This window comes from Delphinapterus leucas, chromosome 17 (genome assembly GCF_059928025.1).
Source record: "Delphinapterus leucas isolate spDelLeu-1000000601 "Yukka" chromosome 17, BTC_Dleu_Yukka2, whole genome shotgun sequence".
NCBI lineage: Eukaryota > Metazoa > Chordata > Mammalia > Artiodactyla > Monodontidae > Delphinapterus > Delphinapterus leucas.
Genome location: NC_143145.1, coordinates 25,266,658 through 25,289,257, shown reverse-complemented (window position 1 = coordinate 25,289,257; position 22,600 = coordinate 25,266,658). Strand labels below are relative to the sequence as shown.

Sequence of the window (22,600 nt, the reverse complement as noted above, 5' to 3'; positions counted from 1 at the left end):
ATGATAATTTAATAGTTTATATCATGAATAACTATCAAAACATATGCTGCTTTCGAACTACATCACCTATATGATGTCAAATTTCTGATTATGCCATTCCACACCTTTCAGGAGTAGCCCTGCCTGCAATCCTTGCAGGCAAGGCTGCAATCCTTGTAACATGCCACGTATCACAGCTCTGTCTAAACCTGAAGTTTACATGCTAAAAATATCCACTCTTTCTTGTTTAACTGTAAAACTCCTGGTTATTTGTTAAGATTCAGCCAAAGTGTTACCTCCTATTTGAAGTATTTCCTGAACTTCTTAAATGGAGCTGATTTCTTATTGCTTTTGTGCACTCTACCATAAATATCTCTATTCCTGTATTCATAGCACTGTATTATTGCTTATCTCTGCCTCTTCTACTAGACTGTGATCTCCTCAAAACTGATACTGTGACATATTTATCTTTGCACTTCCTATATTGAGCATTGTGCCTATTATATAGTAGGCATTCAAAAATATTTATTGGTTGAATGAAAAATGAATGAATGAAACTTTTTGTGCTTATCTGTCACCTATTTACACCACAATGATACATTTAATATATCTGAGGTTAGCAATAGCTGGAAAACGAACCTCAACATAAAACAAAAATAATTGTCAAAAATCAATTAATTACTATTTATTTAGTACATGCCCATCTTTGTCGTAGCCTCTGTTCGTTTCCACAGGGCATTTCTTTTCTATCAGATCTTCCTGTGTAAGTAATGATGTTACAATGATGGATTGAGTGGCCTGGACAAAGTGATATTGAGGAGATAGTACTCAACGGGATACCTTCAGAAAGCAAAAACCAACAGAATTATAAAATGTGTACAGACCAACGTGCTACATTCCTCTATGAACACTAGCATAGGTGTAGGTATACTGATGTCAATGATATATATCAACATTACATATTTGTTATCTTTTGCTTCTAGGTGTTGTGTCACTTATTCCTTACTCAGGCAACATATGTGTTGTGAATGCATTATAAGATTCAAGGACTGGTCTCAGTGCAAGAGACAAAAGGATATCCTAAGTGGACATGGTCCTGTACTAATGGCCAATCGTGTCTTCCTGGAGCTTGCATTCTAGGGAAACAGTAAATAAACCCCAAATTTCCAAAATAATCACCCAATTACACTTGTGATAATTTTATGTAGCAAAAAACACACTGTCCCATATATGTATTTAATTAGAGTATGTAAGCCCTTTTTGTGTTTGAAAGTTTTCTAGGAAGTTGGGAGACAAATATATATTTTCTATGCCAACAAGAAAAGCCACTTACTCCAACTTCAGTTTTAAAATTTCTTCAGGATCCAGTTCTTTTTTTCACAATTTGAAAATACTTGTAATGAAACAGGAGTCACTACAATTGATACCACAGAAATTCAAATGATCGTAAGAGACTACTATGAACAACTGGACACCAACAAATTGGATAACCTAAAAAAAAATGGGTAAACTTATAAAATCATATAACCTACCACGACTAATTCATGAATAAATAGAAAGTCTGAATAGACCACTAATGAATAAGGATATTGACTCAATAATCAAAAATCTCCCAACAAAGAAAAGCCCAGGACCAGATGATTGCATGGGTGAATTCTACCAAACATTTAAAGAATTAACACTGATTCTACTCAAACTTTTCCAAAACACTGAAGGGAGAACAGTCACAAATTCATTTTATGAGTCCAGCATTACCCTGATACCATAGCCAAAGGCACTACAAGAAAACTGTAGGACGATATGCCTGATGAATATAGATGCAAAGATCCGCAGCAAAATACTAGCAAACCAAATTAAACAGCACATCAAAAGGACCATACACCATGACCAAGTGGAATTTATTCCTGGGATACAAAGACAATTCAATCAGTAAACATGATACACCAATTAGCAGAATGAAGGATGAAAACACATGACCATCTCAATAGATGCAGAAAAAAGAATTTGACAAAATACAAAATTCTTTCATAATAAAAACTCTCAACAAATTACATACAGAATGTACCTCAAAATAATACAGGCCGTATATGAAAAGCCCACAACTATCATCACAGTCAACAGTAAAATACTGAAAGCTTTTCATCTAAGATCAGGAGCAAGGTAAGGATGCCAACTCTTAACACTTCTACTAACATAATACTGGAATCATATACAAAGAAATTAGGTGAGGAAAAGCCATAAAAAGCATCCAAATCAGAAAGTAAAAATTAAAGGTAGCTGTTTGAAAATGACATGATCTTAAATGTAGAAAACCCTAACTTCAAAGGAATACTGTTAGTACTAATAAATGAATTATGTTGTTTCTGGATACAAAATCAACACACAGAAATCAGTCATAATTGATTCAATGACACTAACATCAAACTCTTCTAAAAGGAAAACTTTTAAATGTTCCCTGGGACTCACCTGGTGGGGCAATGGTTAAGAATCCACCTGCCAATGCAGGGGCAACTGGTTTGATCTCTGGTCCGGGAATATCCTACATGCCACACAGCAACTAAGCCCGTGCACCACAACTACTGAGCCTGCACTCTAGAGCCCGTGAGCCACAACTACTGAGCCTGCATGCCACAACTACTGAAGCCCGTGCACCTAGAGCCTGTGCCCCACAACAAGAGAAGCCACTGCAATGAGAAGCCCATGCACTGCAATGAACAGTAGTCCCCGGTTGCCACAACTAGAGAAAACCCCCGTGCAGCAATGAAGATCCAACCCAGCCAAAAATAGATAAGTAAACAAATAAATTTATAATAAATAAATAAATAAATAAAATGTTCCTGTTTACGGTAGCACCAGAAAGAATAAAATACTTACGAAAACACTTAGCCAAGGAGGTGAAAGGCTTTTACCCTGAAAACTACAGACTATTCATGAAAGAAATTTTAAAAGATACAAATAAGTGGAAAGATAGACTGTGTTCATGAACTAGAAGGCTTAATATTGTTTAAATATGAGCTACAGATTCAATGCAATTTCTATCAAAATCTTAATGGTGTTTTTTTACTGAATTAGATAAACCTAAAATTCATAAGGAACCTCAAAAGATCCAAAATAGCCAAATCAATGTTGAAAAAGATGAACAAAGTGATATCACACTTCATGATATCAAAATATAGCTACAAAAGCTACAATAATTAAAACAGTATGGTGCTGGCATAAAAATAGACATATAGATGAATGGAACAAAGGACTGAGTCCAAAAATAAACCCCCACACAGTTAACTTATCTTTGACAAGGGTGTCAAAATATACAATGGGGAAAGGATAATCTCTTCAACAAATGATGCTGGGAAAACTGGATATCCATAAGCAAAATAGTGAAACTTATCTTACATCATATAAAATTAATTCAAAATGAATTAAAAACTTAAAAATAAGAACTGAAAATGTAAAATTCCTAGAAGAAAACAGGAAAAGCCATCATGATATTGGCCCTGGCAATGATTTCTTGGATATGACATTAAGGCACAGGGCAACAAAAGCAAAAATTAAAAAGTGGACTACATCAAACTAAAATGTTGCTGCATAGCAAACAATCAGCAGAGTTAAAAAGTCACCTACTAAAGAATGGGAGAAAATATTTTCAAACTGCATATATAATACAGTGTTAATATCCAAACTACATAATGAACTCCTACAACTTGATAAAAAAAAATAATCCAATCAAAAATGGTATGAGGGCTTCCCTGGTGGCGCAGTGGTTGAGAGTCTGCCTGCCGATGCAGGGGACACGGGTTCGTGCCCCGGTCCGGGAAGATCCCACATGCCGCAGAGCGGCTGGACCCGTGAGCCATGGCCGGAGCCTGTGCTCCACAACAGTGAGAGGTCCGCGTACCGCAAAAAAAAAAAAAAAAAAAAAAAAGGTACGAAATGGGCAAGGGACTTGAATAGACATTTCTCCAAAGATGACATACAAATGTCCAACAGGGATAGGAAAAGATTCTCAACATCTCTAATCTTTAGGGAAATGCAACTCAAAACCACAACGAGATATCACCTCACACCTAATTAGGATAGCTGTTGTCAAAAAAAAAAAAAAAGAGGAGTGATGTCAGCAAGATGGCCTAATATGTTTCTCATTCTCATTCACGTTCTTTCCTCAGCAACAACAATATGGCAATCATTCATGGACAAGAGTGCCTGTGGGACATGTGGGAATACAGGTAGAAGATTAGGAAACCCCAGTGCAGTGCAAGAACAAGGAGAGCCATTTTGAAAAGAGTCATTTGAGTCAGACCCAGGTGGCTAACTCAGAAATAATTCCAAAGCCCTGATAATTTAGCAACACCCCATTTGCTTTTGGTTCTCTCACCAGTACTATACGCCAAGGGACCCAGGAGGAGTCTCACCTACCCGTTCGTCAGGCAATAGGCTTACAGACCTTGGTTCTGGCTGTGGACCCTAAAGTTCTCCTTGAGCTAGCTCCATCCGCTCTCAAGCCACGGTCTGGGAGCCTCTGAAGAACACTGAATTGCACAATCACCAATGAAGGAGAGACTCTTGTGGAAGTAAAGGAGTCCAGCAGAGAAGTTCCAGCACATCATTAGAACAAAAATTCAAGATTGGACACATTGCACAGAGTAGGAGGAACAGCTTGACTTTATCTGCTCCACCCTTCCCCCAAGGGAACAGGGTTTGGTGCCAAGAGATCGCTTTTTGACCCATGACTTCTCCTGTGGGGGAAGTAAGAGTCTGTGAGTGCGTGCCTGACTTCCCCAGCTGTGCAGGATGCTACCAAATAGGAAAAAGGCTCATTTTTCTCTCACCTCAACCTGAGTACTGAGTTATGACATGCACTGTGAATAACTGGAAAACAGAAGCCAGGGCTCAGAAAGGGACATACCAAGGGGATATGGATCTTATTAAACAATTCAGGGACTCCATCAGGAGGCAAACCCATGAGCCAGTGGGGACACCTTGCCTATGGATCCCTCTAGCTGGACCACGGGCAAGCTTTTGCAGATGGCTAGTGAGCATTCACAGAAATCTGGCCTGATTCTGTGGATCTGGAAAAGACTACAAACTTGAGCATTTGTCACTACCCCTGGGAAAGCAAGGGTCTACAGGATTGAGAGAAGTCATACAAGCTTAAGAATTCTTCCACAAGAGGGAGCGAGAAGTGGAGCATGCATATCCATAGAAAGCATAAAAAACCTTCAGAATCCCTAGCAGGTCTGAGGAAAGGTACTTTTCTCCTGAAGTCAGTCATGAGAGTAACCAACCCCAAAGGCATGGAGATCTGTAACTTACCCAGAAAGGAATTCAAAATTTTTAGGAAGCTGAAGGAGCTACAAGAAAACACAAAAATTAATTGAACAAAACCAGGAAAACAATACATGATCAAAATGAGAAGTTTAACAGAGATAGAAATTATAAAAAAGGATCAAACAGAAATTCTTGAGCTGAAAAATGCACCTAATGAATAAAAAATGCAAAAGAGAGTTCAAGTAGAAGAATCTGTGAATTAGAAGAGAGGATGCTTGAAATTTATGTAATCAGAGGAGGAAATAAGAAGAAAAATTCAAAGAGTGAAGAAAGCCTAAATGATCTATGAAATATTATCAAAAGAAAAGAATCTCTAAATTACTGGACTATCAGAGGAGAAAAGAGAAAGATAGGAATAGAAAGCTTATTAAAGAAATAGTGGCTGAGAACTTCCTAAATCTGGGGAGAGATCTCAACAGTCATGTTCATGCAAGTCATGGGTCCCCAAACAAACTCAACTTAGAGAGATCTTCTACAATATGAATTACAATAAAACTGTAGAAAATCAGTGACAAATAGAGAATCTTTAAAGTAGTAAGAGAAAAAAAGCTTGTAACTTACAAGGGAACTTGCATAAGGTTTTCAGCGACTCTCTCTGGAGAAACCTTACATGCATGGACAGAGAGGGATGTTATATTCAAAGTGCTGAAAGAATAACACTGCCAAGCAAAAGCATTCTATACAGCAAAGCAGTTCACCAGAGGACTTCAGAGGAAGGCAAGATAAAGATGTTCCCAGACAACCAAAAGCTGAGGGTGTTCATCACTACTAGACATGCCTTACAAAAAAATACTGAAAGGAGTTCTTCAAGCTGAAATGAAAGGACACTAATTAGTAACATGAAAACATGAAAATGTACAACACACTGGTAAAGGTAAGTATATATTCAAATTCAGAATACTCTAATACTATGGGGGTGGATTAACCATTTAACACTATTATAAAAGTGAAAGGACAAAAGTTTTAAAAATAACTATAGCTACAATAATTTGTTAATAAATACAAAATATTGAAGAGGTAAACTGTGACATCAAAAACATAAAAGGGGGGCTTCCCTGGTGGCACAGTGGGTCTCTACCTGCCAATGCAGGGGACACGGGTTCAAGCCCTGGTCTGGGAAGATCCCACATGCCACGGAGCAACTGGGCCCGTGAGCCACAATTACTGAGCCTGCGTGTCTGGAGGCTGTGCTCTGCAACAACAGAGGCCGCGATAGTGAGAGGCCTGCACACCGCGATGAAGAGTGGTCCCCACTTGCCACAACTAGAGAAAGCCCATGCGCAGAAACGAAGACCCAACACAGCCATAAATAAATAAATAAATTAATTAATTAAAAAAAACATAAAAGGGAAGTAAAAGGGAATATAACAATCATAAATATATGTGAACCGAACATCAGAGCAACCAAATATATTAAGCAAATGTTAACAGTTCTGAATGGAGACATAGACAATACAATAATAGTAGGGAACTTCAATACCCCACTTTCAACAACTGATAGATCATCCAGACATCAAATCATTAAGAAAACACTGAATTTGAACTATACTTTAGACCACATAGACCGAAGAGACAGAGACATATACAAAGCATTCCTTCCAAAGTAGCAGATTGCAAGTTCTTCTCAAGTTCAAACAGAATATTCTACATGACAGATCATACATTATGTCACAAAAACTGTCTTACCAAATTTAAGATTGAAATCATATCAAACATCTCTTTTGACCACAATGACATGAAAATAGAAATCAGTAACAGGAGGAAAACTGGAAAATCCATAACTATTTGAAATTAAACAATACACTCCTGAACAATCAATGAGTCAAAGAAGAAATCAAAATATATCTTGAAAGAAACAAAATCAGAAATGCAATAAACCCAAACTTATGGGATGCAGCAAAAGCCATTCTGAGAGGGAATTTTATAGCAATAAATGCCTGCATTAAGAAAAAAGAAAGATCTCAAAAAAAAAAAAAAGCTAAATTTACAACTCAATGAACTAGAAAAAGAATACACTAAACCAAAAGTTAGCAAAATGAAGAAAATAACAATTATGAAAGCAGAAATAAAATAGAAGAATATAAAAACAATAGAAAAGACCAAAGAAACAAGGAGCTGGTTTTTAAAACATAAACAAAATTTAGAAAACTTTAAATAGATTAAAAAAGAAAGAGAACTCAAATAAAATCAGAAATGAAAGAGAGGGCATTACACTGATACCACAGAAATACAATGGATCATAAGACACTGCTATGAACAATTACACACCAACAAATTAGATAACCTAGAAGAAATGGATAAATTCCAAGAAACATACAGCCTACCAAGACATAATAAAGGCCACATATGAAAAACCCACAGCTAACATCACACTCAATGGTGAAAGGTTAAATGCTTTTCATCTATGATTAAGAACAAGACTAAGGGTGACCACTCTCATGACTCCTATTCAACATAGTACTGGAAGTCCTAGTCAGAGCAATTAGGCAAGAAAAAGAAATGAAAGGCTTCCAAATAGAAAAGTAAAAGTAAAATTGTCTATTTTGGAAGATGATATGATCTTACATAGAGAAAAATCCTAAACATGCCACCAAAAAATGTTAGAATAAATCAATTTAATAAAAATGCAGCATATGAAATCAACATAAAGAAATCAGTTGTGATACTATGCAATAACCACAAAATATCTAAAAAAGAAAGAAAGAAAACAATCCCATTTATAATAGCATTGGAAAAAAATAGTAAAATAGGAACAAATTCCACCAAGGTGGTAAAACATCTGTACAATAAAACTCATAAGACATTGATGAAAAAAATCTGTAGAATACACAAATAAATGGGAAAATATTCCATATTTATTAATAGGAAGAACTAATATTGTCAAACTGTCCATACTACCCAAAGCCACCTATAGATGTGGAAATGAATATTGGTACAGCCACTATGGACAACAGTATGGAGGTTCTTCAAAAAATTAAAAATAGAACTATCATATATCCAGCAATCCCACTTCTTAGTATATATTCAAAGGAAATGAAATCAGGATCTCAAAGAGATACCTACACTACATGTTCACTGTAGCATTATTTGTAATAGCCAAGATATGAAAACAACCTAAGTGTCTTTCTACAGATGAGTAAAAAAAAAAGATGTGGGACATATATACAATGAAATATTATCCAGCCATGTAAAAGAAGGAAATCCTGCCATTTGCAATAACAAAAAATGACCTCCAGGTTATTATGCTAAGTGAAATAACTCAGAGAAAACAAATACCATATGATCTCAGTTACATGTAGAATCTAAAAAAGACAAACTCTTAGAAACTATGAGTAGAATGGTGGTTGCCAGTGGCTGGGATTGGGAGAAATGGGGAGATGTGAATCAAAGGGTACAAACTTCCAGTTATAAGATGAATAGTTCTGAGGATCCAGTGTACAACATGGTGGCTATAGTTAATGATACTGAATCATTCAAAGTTACTAGGAGACTAGATCTTAAATGTTCTCATCACAGAAAACAAAAGCGATCATGTGAAGTAATGGAAGTATTAACTATCCCTATTGTGGTAATCATTTTGCAATAGATACATGTATCAAATCAACACATCATATATTTTATTTATTTATTTAGTTAGTTAGTTGAAGTATAGTTGATTTACAGTGTTGTATAACATTGGGGTGCATGCATCTTTTTGAATTTTAGTTTTCTTTGGATATATGAGGAGTGGGACTGCTAGATCATATGGCAACTCTATTTTTAGTTTTTAGAGAAGCCTCCATACTGTTTTCCATAGTGGCTGCACCAATTTACATTCTGAACAATTCACATTGTATATTTTAAACTTACACAATGTTATATGTTAGTTAAATCTCAGCAAGCTGGAAAACTAAAACATTTGCATCATGTTCACAAAAGAGGCTGGTTTATAGTTTTATACTGAGACAAGTATTGGAACCTATGGTATACACCACAAAAAGTAGATGGAATAATTTAAATGGCACTGTGATTACCTGGTTTTTAAAGATCTGGTAATATTTCTGGGTGAAGCCTTTTGGACCAGGTACGTTTTTTTGTATTTTAATAACTATTGTCTATATTGGTCCTATGATAATTGGTCTATTTAGAATATCCGTCTTTACTAGTGTCAATTTTGGTAAATTTCATAATGCATTTTTGTTTATTTCTTCTTATAGTTCATGATGATTTACTTTAAGAATTGTTGTTGTTATGTCATTTGGTGCAAAAATACTCAAAACTGGAGTTTTTGTTATGATTTGTACTCTCCATGATAACTATAAAATGCTCTTACTTATCTTAAAAAAAAAAGGTAAGTGTTGGTGAGAATACGAAGAAATTGGAACCTTTATACAATGTTGGTTGGAAGGTAAAATGGTATAGACACTGTGGAAAACACTATAGAGGTTCCTCAAAAAAATTAAAAGTAGATCTACCTTATGATCTAGCAATCCCATTTCTGGGTATATTTCCAAAAGAAATCAGAATCTCAAGGAGATATCTGCACTCCCATGTTCACTGCAGCATTATTCACAATAGCTAAGATATGGAAACAACCTAAATGTCCATCAAGGGAGGAATGGATAAAGAAAATACATTATATACATACAATGGAATATTATTCAGTCTTAAAAAGGAGAAAAAAATTCTGTTGTATGTGACAACATTGGTGCACTTGATGGACATTATGCTCAGTGAAATAAGCCAGACACAGAAGGACAAATACTACATGATATCACATATATGAAGTATAGAATAGTCAAACTCATAGAAATATAAAGTAGAATGTTGGTTTCCAGAGGCTGAGAGGAGGGAGAAATGCGGAGTTGCTGTTCAATGGGTATAAAGTTTCAGTTATGCAAGACGGATAAGCTCTAGAGATCTGCTGTAAAACACTGCACCTATAGTTAACACTACTGTATTGTGCACTTAAAACTTTTGTTAAGAGGGTAAATCTTAAGTGTACTGACACTTAAAAAAAAAGAAAGTGTAAATTCTGATGAAAATAATCAGAACTTTATACATATAATTTTGTAGTTGAAGAAACACTTCAAAATCTTAAGAAAGTAAGCCCAAATGTTCTCTTTTGACAAAGTCCATTAACTTTCTATATTCAGAAAAGTAATATTTAAAATTAATATAAATTTGTTCTTAATTTTCCTGAATAGCACATGATATATTTACCTGTGTATTCAAGGTGAAATCCAGCAGCAGAAACACTGATGTCTGATTGAAAATTTAGATATAGATTATTAGATGTACTATTCAAAAGAGGGGGAATTGTTGTTCCTGAAACGATAATTGAAAAAGTAGTTCAGTGATCACATAATAAGTATTATTAATAAAACTAAGTTAACTATTAATTAGCCAATAAGTTATCACTGAAATTATATATTAGTAAAGTGTTTTACAAAATTTTTAAGTAAAAATATTTCTCACATATTTGTCTTTCATATTACTGTTCTTGACTATCTCCAAGGAGACAGACCTTCGAGAGCACATTAGATTGCTCCCTAAAAATAGGTAGGAGCAAAAAAAGAAAGCTGGTGAAAATCAAAGCAGTAAATTTTACTAGTCACCTAAAATAAATATTTTGAATTTCATGTGGATTTCAATAGTTCATGTACAAGCTAATAATAAACTTAGTTTTAAAGTCTGCATGCAATTTTTATGATATAATAACAAAATTTTATATGGGCTTAAAGATATATACATTTATTGGCCTTTATTATGATATTTAAATATATACATTTATGTTCTATACCAGGTCAAGTACCTTGATGTTTCTTACACCCTGACAGCAAAGCTGGTAGTTAGCATTCAAAAAGATGCCAATTATGAACTAGTGTCAGCCTTGTCTCTTAGCAAATGCTTTATAATCGTGTTCTTCTGAACTTCGACAGGAAATCAACTTTAATTATTCAATTACTGAGTTGAAAATATAACATATCTGCTTGAACCAATTACTTCTTGACTATTTGACATTGAGTAATAGTTCAAGATCCTTAATTTTACAATTCAAACAGTTTCAAAAGACAACAATAAAAATAACTGTCAACGGTCTCAAGATAAAGTTCAACAAACATCTGAGTTGATAGTGTTGCAAACATTGTTTTTTGTAATTTTCTAGCTACTTCACACTTTACACAACTCTATGAACCTTAACCACTGAGCCTTCTATAAGAGAAACCAGGACAAACTCATTAAAGAACACACGATTGCTTTTTTTTTCCCCCCCGAAATTGCTCTGTCTATAGTGTCCTAACTGAATCACTGAAGACAGAGGTAAACAGAAACTCAAAGGTCACTCAGACTGCCTTTGGTCTCTGAGGATCTTAGTGTAAGAGCTCTGACTCTGGAGTCACACCAGCTGGGTCCCAGTCTCATTCTAACATTAGCTGTACGACCTCGGGCAACTTAATTTCTCTTAGTGTCAATCACCTACCAGGACTGCTAAAAAGATCAAATGAGGAAATGTATGACAAGCTTCATGCAGAGCTAGCACTTGGTAATCAACAGCTGTTATTATTTATCACTTTCATCATGTTCATTATTGTAACTTTTATTCAGAAAGTATTACAACTAGTCTATTATAGACAAATGCATACTCAAAAATTTATACAATTTTTCCAAGAAAAATTTCTCTCTCAATCTATATCTAAAATATTTTAATCTATTAAAATCTTAATACCATTCAAAATTCTTTCAGTATATCTGAAATATGTAAGTTTATAGTTTAGCTATGTTTATATTTCTAGAGTTAAACACTATAATCAAAATTAAAGTAAAAGGTACAGTTAAAATTAAAACTTCATTTTATCCTAAATATGCTATAAGAAGCTGTTAGATAAATGCATAAACTACCTTTAAAAACCATAACAAATTTTAAAACCTTCTGGTCTTGGAACATATGTATATAGTATGAATTTTATATAATTTAATTCATTTCATAGAATTGATTTTGTATTTTCTTTATTCTCACTCAACAGTACATGGTAGCATTTACCATGTTGTTACACAGTCTCTATAATTGTTCTAATGGCTGCATAACGTTCTATTAAGTGAATATACCATAATTACCAAGCACTGTCTAATTTTTAACTATTACTACTCATCCTTTTTTTTAAGGGAGAGGGGCATACATACTATTCCTGAACCATAGCTCAGCTAAAAATAATACTAGTAACACAAAAACATCAATAAATAATTACACAAATATAGTAACACTACAGTAAGGTCTTAAACATCAATTTCATTACCTTTAAAGCCTTTCAAACTTCTAACCTTGTAATTTAGTTCACTGCATATAGTTTGTAAAAAGCAAAATTAAAACCACCAAGTCAGAGTTCTAGGGAGCTCTTCAAAGAGAGAGAGAGATCTTACATTCCTAATTATAATGTATTTTAATTAAGCTCAGCTCTCTCATTTACCTGAATAACTTCCAAGTCTTGGAGCATTGTTGTCTCCCCCATCATAAAAGTCCAGAGAATCCCAATTATGTTCTGTAGCAAAGCTGACAACTTGCACCTATGAAATAATAATTACTGGTAAGAACACATACTTCTAATGAGACACATATACTATAGTCTACTTATCTCCTCTGCAAGAGAGAGCTTAAAGCCTGGACCATATCATTGTGGCCCTTCATGGAATGACTTTAACAGAACTGACCTTTGCCTTTATGGCACTGGCCTACATGCACTAACTTTTATAATAAAAGCCTCTGAGGCATCTAGGAGTGTTCACTATGGGTATAACATTGAAAATGTCTGTCACTATCTCAGCTTTGGATTAATCTAATGTCTTAGTGCCTGGAATCTGAATCAAGGCATGTTCCAAAACAGTTGTTTAACTTTTTTGTTTTGGAATTTTGATTCTTGTCAGTGACTGAGTTTTCTCATTTGCTTTACCTATTAGGAAATAACCAGATTTGTGGTCCACATTGAGGACCACATAAGCATATAAGACCCTATAATATATACATTTTTTGAACTAGGTTTATCCTGGATACATTTTATTATGTTTTACTTTGCATAACCTTTGCTAAATTTCCTGTCTTTATTTTATTTTTTAAAATTAACATAATAATCCACTATGCACAAATTTAATAAATTTCAATATGGATAACCAAAAATAATACTTTATAACTGATTTGGGTATGTCTTTTAAAGATTGTTTTTATAAATAGCTATATTTTTATAAATGGCATCGTAATAACTAAATCACTGTGAAGGTCCATTAAGTTGATAAGGAAAATGCTGGAGTATAATCCTCTCATGTCTATTAAATTTTATTTGAAGAAAGAGGCATGTGTTCCTTTGTTGCACTTCACTTGGCACAGCTTGAGCTTTTGCAAGAACCCAGAAAACCCTCACAACTGTGGATGTTATCTATTGTTCTTTATTACATATTTTATAGTTTAGGAGGAGGTAAAGGAATAGCCTTACTAAATTTATTTTTATTTAGCTGAAGTCTGTTATAGATGTAAGCATCACACACTCATTCACTAAGTACTTCTAACAATTGCATTCATTAAAAATTTCTTATCCACAGAATAGGCCTTCATCATTCTTCCATTCAAATGAATGCTGGAGCCTCTTTTCCAGGGATGAGTGCCACATGGCAACAGATACCCTGCCTGTGTGACAGGCATTAGGCCCAATGGCAATGTTCCAGGACAGAAAGAAGACTGGAATTAAAGCTGTATGATTGTAATATAACCCCCGACTCCTTAAACAATGGTCAATTCTCTCTTCATATCTGAATTTTCCTTTCCTTCAATTCAGGAAAAGAAAAAGTCACATTTGGCTTAAAAAAGAAAAAAGAAAGAGAAAATAAAAGTAAGGATTCTTGCAAGAGTTGACAATTGAGATAAGCAAAATGTATCGAGCGGTTTTCCACTGAAAGAAACTGAGTTAGTAAAAACGTAGAGGAGACAAGCCATGAGGGAGATTTAGTGACCCATCAGTAATCCAATTTCGCCACAGTGGAGGGTATTCACACAAGAGCAAATAGGCGTGCAAAGTTAGAAAAAGTAGAGAAAAGTTAGAAAGAGTAAAGGTTCTGGATAAATACAAGAAATATTAGCGTTAGAATATTAGCCGGGCTATACAACTTCCTGGCTCCGTCTACTCACTGGCATGTAACCTGAAAAGAATTGTTATTCTCTCTGTGCCATAGATTTCTTACATAAATCACTGTAATAAAGGCATATAATTCATAGGTTTGCTGTAAAAATGAAAGGATTTTACCTTAGAATAGTACCTAGTGCGTACTGAGGATTTAATGTGTCTTAGCTAAGGAAGAGAATGAGAGAGAGGGCTATAAAGACTGAATACCAGCATAATAATTGTGCACTTGAGGAGTATTTCATTGAAGGTTTTAGAAGGTGGATTGAAGGCGCATAATCAGGACTGTGCTTTAAGTAGGTACTACTGAATTGAGTGAAGAAAATAAAAGTGAAAAGACAACTTTAATGTTTATTGCAGTAGTCCACATGAGAAGCAATGAAAGACTAAATAAAGTAGGTTAATAGGCAGGAATGGTAGAAAGGGGGACCCGAAAGTCACATCACGTGTGTTGCTATAGGGGAAATTACTGGATTTTGTGTGATATGAATGGGAGATGGAAGTGACAGGAAAGATTTTAAAATAATTTTTTTCCCTGAGTTATTGAGATCAGAGGGATGGCACAAACAAAAATGTAGACATCCTCAGGAAAACCTATTACCTTGGAGAGAGGAAGAAAATCTGTTTAATTCTGGACATATATATATATATCTATATCTATATATATATATATGAATATGGCTCCCAAAGATATCAGATCCTGACCTCTTGAGCCTGTAAATATTGTCTTGTACGGAAAAGGGTCTTTCAGATGTGAATAAACTAAATATCTTGAGATAGGGAGACTATCCTAGATGATTTAAATGAGCTTTACATGCAATCACACGTGTTCTTATCAGATGTCAGAAAAGATTTGACACAGACAGAAGAGAATGCAGTGTGATCACAGAAGCAGAAATTGGAGTGATGTGGTCAGAAGCCAAGGAATGCTGGCAGCTACCAGAAGCTGGAAGAGGCCAGGAGAGGAATCTTCCCTAGAGCCTGAGCAGAGGGGAGAGTGAACGGTGGTGGGAGAGCAGCCCTGTCAGCACCTCAGTCTCAGGGCAGTAAAACTGATTTGGGACTTTCGGCCTCCAGTACCATGAGAGAATAAATTTCTGTTACTTTAAGCTGTTGAGTTTAGGATTTGTTACAGAAGTCACAGAAAACTAATGCAATTTGCCACTAGGATTCTTGGCAAATTGTGAATGTAGTTTGGCATATTAAACACACAGAGGGTATAGGAGACTCAAGTAAATAGCTGAGGACCCACAATGACAGAAAACCAAATGAGAGTCAAGTAAAAGACTTTAAGTCTTTTACTTAAAGGAGCAGCTACAGATTCAGTGTTCAGAAGAACTTTAAATTAGATGGAGTTGTCCATTATGACAACAGGATAGCTTTATGAGGTAATGAATTTCCAATAACTAAAACCTGGTATCCCTCATAGAAACATGCAAATTGCATTTTACTTTGTTTGGATGATTATATTGACTCATTATCATCTCATTCTACAAATTGACACAATTAAGTAAATAACATTTTTAAAACTGATTCATCACATAAAAATTGTTCTTTGCTTGGTAACTCTGTTACTGTTAAATGTAGCTCCTTTGGAATTCTCCCTCCAATGTACCTTGCTAAAATAAACAGGCAAACAAATGAATACACTCCTCTCCACACGCTTTTCATGTAACAGTAATACAACAAGTTATTTTATTTGTTGAGGTTATTTCCTCAAAATGCTCAATCATCCTATCTTATTTGTAACTTTTTCAGCATTCCAAATGTTTTTTCTTTCCACCAGTGGTTCTTTCCACCAGTGGTTATCCCATTTCATTTCATATATGATTTATTGAATATTCATATAATTCTTTATTCACATACATGTTTAGCCCAACAGAATAAAATAAATTAAACACTGCTTTAAATCTGGTGTACTAGCCAGGTCGTTTTCAGACTAAGTTAGTGAAATTTTAAATATGTCATGTACTGTGTGTGTGTGTGTGTGTGTTATAATTTTCTATGATTTAGTGACATGTCTAAAATTAGCAAACATGTAAGAGGTTAATTAGAAAAAAGCTCTTGGTAGTTATATAGAGTATTTAAATTAAAAGTCCAATATGCTTCACACTCTGTAAGTTTGATAAATGCTCTGCTAAACTCAAATTTTGTTTTCTAAAGTACAATCATTAAACACAATGCTTCCTCAGTGAAAGATTTTTTTTTAACATCTTTATTGGAGTATAATTGCTTTACAATGGTGTGATACTTTCTGCTTTATAACAAAGTGAATCAGCTATATATATATATATATATATATATACATATATCCCCATACTTACTCCCTCTTCCATCTCCCTCCCACCCTTCCTATCCCACCCCTCTAGGTGGTCACAAAGCACCGAGCTGATCACCCTGTGCTAGGTGGCTGCTTCCCACTAGCTATCTATTTTACATTTGGTAGTATATATAAGTCCATGCCACTCTTTCTCAGTGAAAGATTTTATAGTGTCATTGATACAAGTGTCCAGTTTTGAACAGTGTTTGGCTAGGGCAGTGATATATCACATAACATTATCTGCAGATGTCATATTAGTCCATCATGCTATGTTAACTCCTTAAAGTGGCTTAAAACTCCACGCCTTTTGCAGGTATTCATTGGTTCATTCTAAAATATTTACTGAGCACAGACTGCAAGGTACTGTGTTAGCTGCCAGAACAGACTAGGTTACTGCCCTCATGAGTTTATAGGTAATTAAGTAAAAGCAGTAACATGTGACGAGTGTTACAATAAGGAAATTATAGGGATCTGTGAGAACATATAGCAAGAGGACTTAATGTGGTTTCAAGTTCATGGAAGTTCTTCCACAGGAACTGTTTTAACCTTGAGACAGAAATAATGAATCAGAATAAACCAAATAAAGGGAGATGATGGAGAGTGTTGCCAGCAGAGGGAAGAATATTCACAAAGGCCCAGAGGCAAGAGAGAGAGAGCCAGTTTTCTATAAAGAACTAAATCAGAGGCAAGAAATGAGGATAAAGCACAAAGGTGTAATTAGCTGTGTCGAGGAGTTAAGGATAGCGAGGACAACTGAGGTACTGTAAAGCAGGATAGTTATAGCATTAGATTTTTATTTTTAGAAAATTACTCTCTTTGCCCTGTGAGGAATAGATTGGAGGAGAATATGAACCCAGGACAGGGATGATGGCCACCTAATCTTGAGTGGTAGAAGTGTGGATAGAGAAAACAGAGTTACTTGAGAGGTTTGTGAAAGACAGACCTGACATAGTTCTTTCTGCAGCTGGAGACATAAAAAAATCATCAAGGTTGTTGGCTTGTGCAACTGAATGGTTAAGGGGTTCATTCTGAGACAGACCACAATGAGGAAGATCCACAACTTTGAGAAAAAAGTCATGAAGACAGTTTTGAACAGGTTGAATTAGAGATGTTAGAAGTTTAGCTCAAAATGTTCAGTGTGCAGTTGGATTAATGGCATGCAGCTTAGGTGAAAGGTGTGGGTTAGATATTTAGGTTTAGAAATCATCATTTATTCAAACTACTAGAGCTGATCAATGAATTTGGTAAAGTTTCAGGATACAAAATTAATGCACAGAAATCTCTTGCATTCCCATATACTAATGATGAAAAATCTGAAAGAGAAATTAAGAAAACACTCCCATTTACCACTGAAACAAAAAGAATAAAATACCTAGGAATAAACCTACCAAGGGAGACAAAAGACCTGTATGCAGAAAACTATAAGACACTGATGAAACAACTTAAACATGATACAAACAGCTGGAGAGACATACCATGTTCTTGGATTGGAAGAATCAATATTGTGAAAATGACTATACTACCCAAAGCAATCTACAGATTCAATGCAATCCCTCTCAGACTACTAATGGCATTTTTTACAGAACTAGAACAAAAAATCTTAAAATTTGTATGGAGATACAAAAGACCCCCAATAGCTAAAGCAGTCTTGAGGGATAAAAATGGAGCTGGAGGAATCAGACTCCCTGACTTCAGACTATATTACAAAGCTACAGTAATCAAGACAGTATGGTACTGGCACAAAAACAGAAGTATAGATCAATGGAACAGGATAGAAAGCCCAGAGATAAACCCACACACCTATGGTCAATTAATCTATGACAAAAGAGGCAAGGATATACAATGGAGAAAAGACAGTCTCTTTAATAAGTGGTGCTGGGAAAACTGGACAGCTACATGTAAAAGAATGAAATTAGAACACTCCCTAACACCATACACAAAGATAAACTCAAAATGGATTAGAGACCTAAATGTAAGACTGGACAGTATAAAACTCTTAGAAGAATACATAGGAAGAACACTCTTTGATATAAATCACAGCAAGATCTTTTCTGATCCACCTCCTAGAGTAATGGAAATAAAAACAAAAAGAAAAGAAACAAATGGGACCTAAGGAAACTTAAAACCTTTTGCAAAGCAAAGTAAACTACAAACAAGATGAAAAGACAACCCTCAGAATGGGAGAAAGTATTTTCAAATGAATCAACAGACAAAGGATTAATCTCCAAAATATATAAACAGCTCATGCAGCTCAATAGTAAAAAAACAAACAACCGAATAAAAAAATGGGCAGAAGGGCTTCCCTGGTGGCGCAGTGGTTGAAAGTCCGCCTGATGCAGGGGACATGGGTTTGTGCCCCAGTCCGGGATGATCCCACGTGCTGCGGAGCGGCTGGGCCCATGAGCCATGGCTGCTGAGCCTGTGTGTCCGGAGCCTGTGCTCCGCAACGGGAGAGGCCACAACAGTGAGAGGTCCGCGTACCGCAAAAAAAAAAAAAAAAAAAAGAATGGGCAGAAGACCTAAATAGACATTTCTCCAAAGAAGACATACAGATTGCCAAGAGGCACATGAAAAGCTGCTCAACATCACTAATTATTAGAGAAATGCAAATGAAAAATACAATGAGGTGTCACCTCACACCAGTTAGAAAGAGCATCATCAGAAAATCTACAAACAACAAATGCTGGAGACGGTGTGGAGAAAAGGGAACCCTCTTGCATTGTTGGTGGGAATGTAAATTGATACAGTCACTATTGAGAACAGTATAGAGGTTCCTTCAAAAACTAAAAATAGAATTACCATATGACCCAGCAATCCCACTACTGGGCACATACCCTGAGAAAACCGTAATTCAAAAAGACACATGCACCCCAACGTTCATTGTAGCACTATTTACAATATGCAGGTCATGGAAGCAACCTAAATGCCCATCGACAGATGAATGGATAAAGAAGATGTGGTACATATATACAATGGAATATTACTCAGCCATAAAAAGGAATGAAATTGGGTTATTTGTAGAAACGTGGGTGGATCTAGAGACTGTCATACAGAGGGAAGTAAGTCAGAAAGAGAAAAACAAATATCATATATTAACGCATATATGTGGAACCTAGAAAAATGGTACAGATGAACTGGTTTGCAGGGCAGAAATAGACACAGATGTAGAGAACAAATATATGGACACCCAGGGGGGAAAGTGGTGGGGGGTGGTGGTGGCATGATGAATTGGGCCATTGGGATTGACATGTATAAACTGATGTGGATAAAATTGATGACTAATAAGAAACTGCTGTATAAAAAAATAAATAAAATAAAATTCAAAAAGTCAAAATAATAATAAAAAAAAGAAATCATCATTTATTCAATCCTTCATTTAAAAATGATGTTTTCTGTTTATCTACTGTGATTCAGGTCCTGGACATCATCAGCACATAATGGTATTTGAAGCTGTGAAAATAGACAAGGTGGCAGAGAGAATGGTATAATGTGAGATGGACAAAGGCCACAGAATCTCACAAACACCGTATCTGATGAAGTGAAGAAGAGGAGATCATGTTCCTAGATGTAGAAGCAGAAGCCATACATGTGGAAAAGAAAACAAAACAAAATCCAAGAGAGTATTGGGTAGAATGGAGGGAAAAGTTGTTTTAAGAGTGAGGGGAGAGGGCTTCCCTGTGGTTGAGAGTCTGCCTGCCAATGCAGGGTCACGGGTTCGTGCCCCGGTCTGGGAAGATCCCAAATGCCGCGGAGCAGCTGGGCCTGTGAGCCATGGCCGCTGAGCCTGTGCGTCCGGAGCCTGTGCTCCACAATGGGAGAGGCCACAACAGTGAGAGGTCCGCATACCGCAAAAAAAAAAAAAAAAAAAAGAGCGAGGGGAGAATGGGTAGCATAGAATGTTGCTAACAAAATAGGAAGGATGAGCAATTCAATGGATTTAATGGCATGGGTCCTCAGTGATCACTATAAGAATGACTCAAATAGAGCACTGGATGCTGAAGCCACATCGCAGGGCGTCAGAAATAGAGGATGAGAACTAGAGGGGAAATGCCAAGGGTATTATTATTTTAAGATGAGATAGAAATGGTCAAGCTGATGTCACTATATAGATGCTCTAGGGTAATCTTCATAAATGTATAGGCAGATGATATAGTAAATGTTCTAGAAAAGTTTTAAAGGCATCACCTCATTTCAGATTGTCTGGACAATCCTAAAATCTTTATTAAATCTACCAATAATAGGATAGGGTTGATTGGTTATCTTCGAATTTTACAAGTTGACCATAAAATAATACTACAACTAGCCAGAATATAAGCAGTTTTTGGATTGTTAATGTTTTTAAAACACTGAAAAAGTACATTTCAAGTTTTTTCATTGATTTATTGGCCTATTTTATACCTGACGCCTGTTAAGTAAGTTTTTTGAATTTTCTGAAAAGTTATAAAGATAAATTCAAAAAGTTTATTATTTTTACTGAAAATTATACTTCTATCTTATTTCAGGTTTAATGAATGATGCCTTGGCTACTCTTTCCATGACTGATATATATCTCAAGATTCTAAAGGAAAACCCTATGACTCAATTGGAGAAACAGTCGTTATTTTTATAAAATATAGACTATGTAATACTTCGTGAAGCATAATTGTGTTCCATCGGGTAAATACTGACTCAGCAGTAAAATGCTACCAACTTATCCAGAAATAATTTCCTTCTCAAACAGAGTAGCTGGTCAAATTGCTCCCCCCACAAAATGGTCACAATTGAAGTAATATGGTAGATACTGTTTACCGTCTATAGAATAGCATTCATCTTCCTTGCTGACAGAGAATGGTTTTGTTCAATTAAATGAGAGCTGTGTACACCAGAGAAGGCTAAGCCCCTTGCCTGATCCAGGTACCTAATCTTAATTTTTTTAAGCCAAATCATAGTAAATCTTTTGTTATTGCCCAGTGTATGGCTTAAAAATGGGTACCATTGTAATTTTGGTCCATAGGACAGGAGGGAAAGTCTGCTGGAAGGTTTCTTGAAAAGTTCTCTTAACTGTTACAAAAGTACATAAAATAGAGAGATTCCATTTTGTCTACTGGCCATTGATGCGGAAGCCTGTTATGCCTAGAGCTTTTGCAGCCATCTCAAAACCATGAGAAAGGAAGTCCAAGAGTTAAGCCAACATGCTAAGAATAGCAGAACAGAGAGATGGAAAAACACCTGGGTCAGGAATTCCACAACTGAACCTCTGAAGTAAACAACCCTTAAACCATCCTACTCAAAGTTTCCATGTTATGTGGAGCAACACATTTTTCTTACTGCTTATGCTATCTTGAATTGGCTTTCTGTTACTTGCAGGTGAAAAAATTAATGGTAAGTATCTTTCTTTTAAATTCAGCCACATCTGTCAAAAGCACTGGCTAAAATTCTAGAAATTACGTGCATCCTTGTCATCTCTGAAAAAATTAACTTCAATTATACAATGAAAAGAAGAAAAATTTAAATATTCTTACTTGAATGCCAGCTCCCTCTGGCACTGTCACCTTCCATACACAATTCAGATTGTTGTCATAAGGCTCAGGGTATCCAGGAGACAAAATAGTCCCTTTGCGCTTACTTAAAATTCCACCACAGGGCACTGAAAGTAAAGCAAGCCAAGAGAGGGAGTTCATTCTAATGCAAAGAATTAAAATAGGAGAAAAGGTCAGAGATAACATCTCAGACAGATGCTAGACTTGCAAACACAACCAAATCATACTATGTTTTAAAACTCATAAGAACAATGAAAACTGTCTTCCTATAGCACAAAAACCTTTAACAAATAATTAGACAACATTAATGG

At 35.5% G+C, this 22,600-nt stretch overlaps 1 protein-coding gene across 1 annotated transcript in view; it reads right to left on the bottom strand.

Annotated features, from left to right (window-relative positions):
* CSMD3 (CUB and Sushi multiple domains 3) overlaps positions 1-22,600 on the bottom strand; it is a 193,120-nt gene that overhangs the window by 84,476 nt on the left and 86,044 nt on the right. Inside the window, exons 2-3 of the mRNA XM_089898585.1 lie at positions 12,753-12,849; positions 10,507-10,611 (exon numbers count right to left, since the gene is read on the bottom strand). Coding sequence (XP_089754711.1) covers positions 10,507-10,611; positions 12,753-12,849 — 202 coding nt within the window. The remainder of the gene's footprint in view (positions 1-10,506; positions 10,612-12,752; positions 12,850-22,600) is intronic.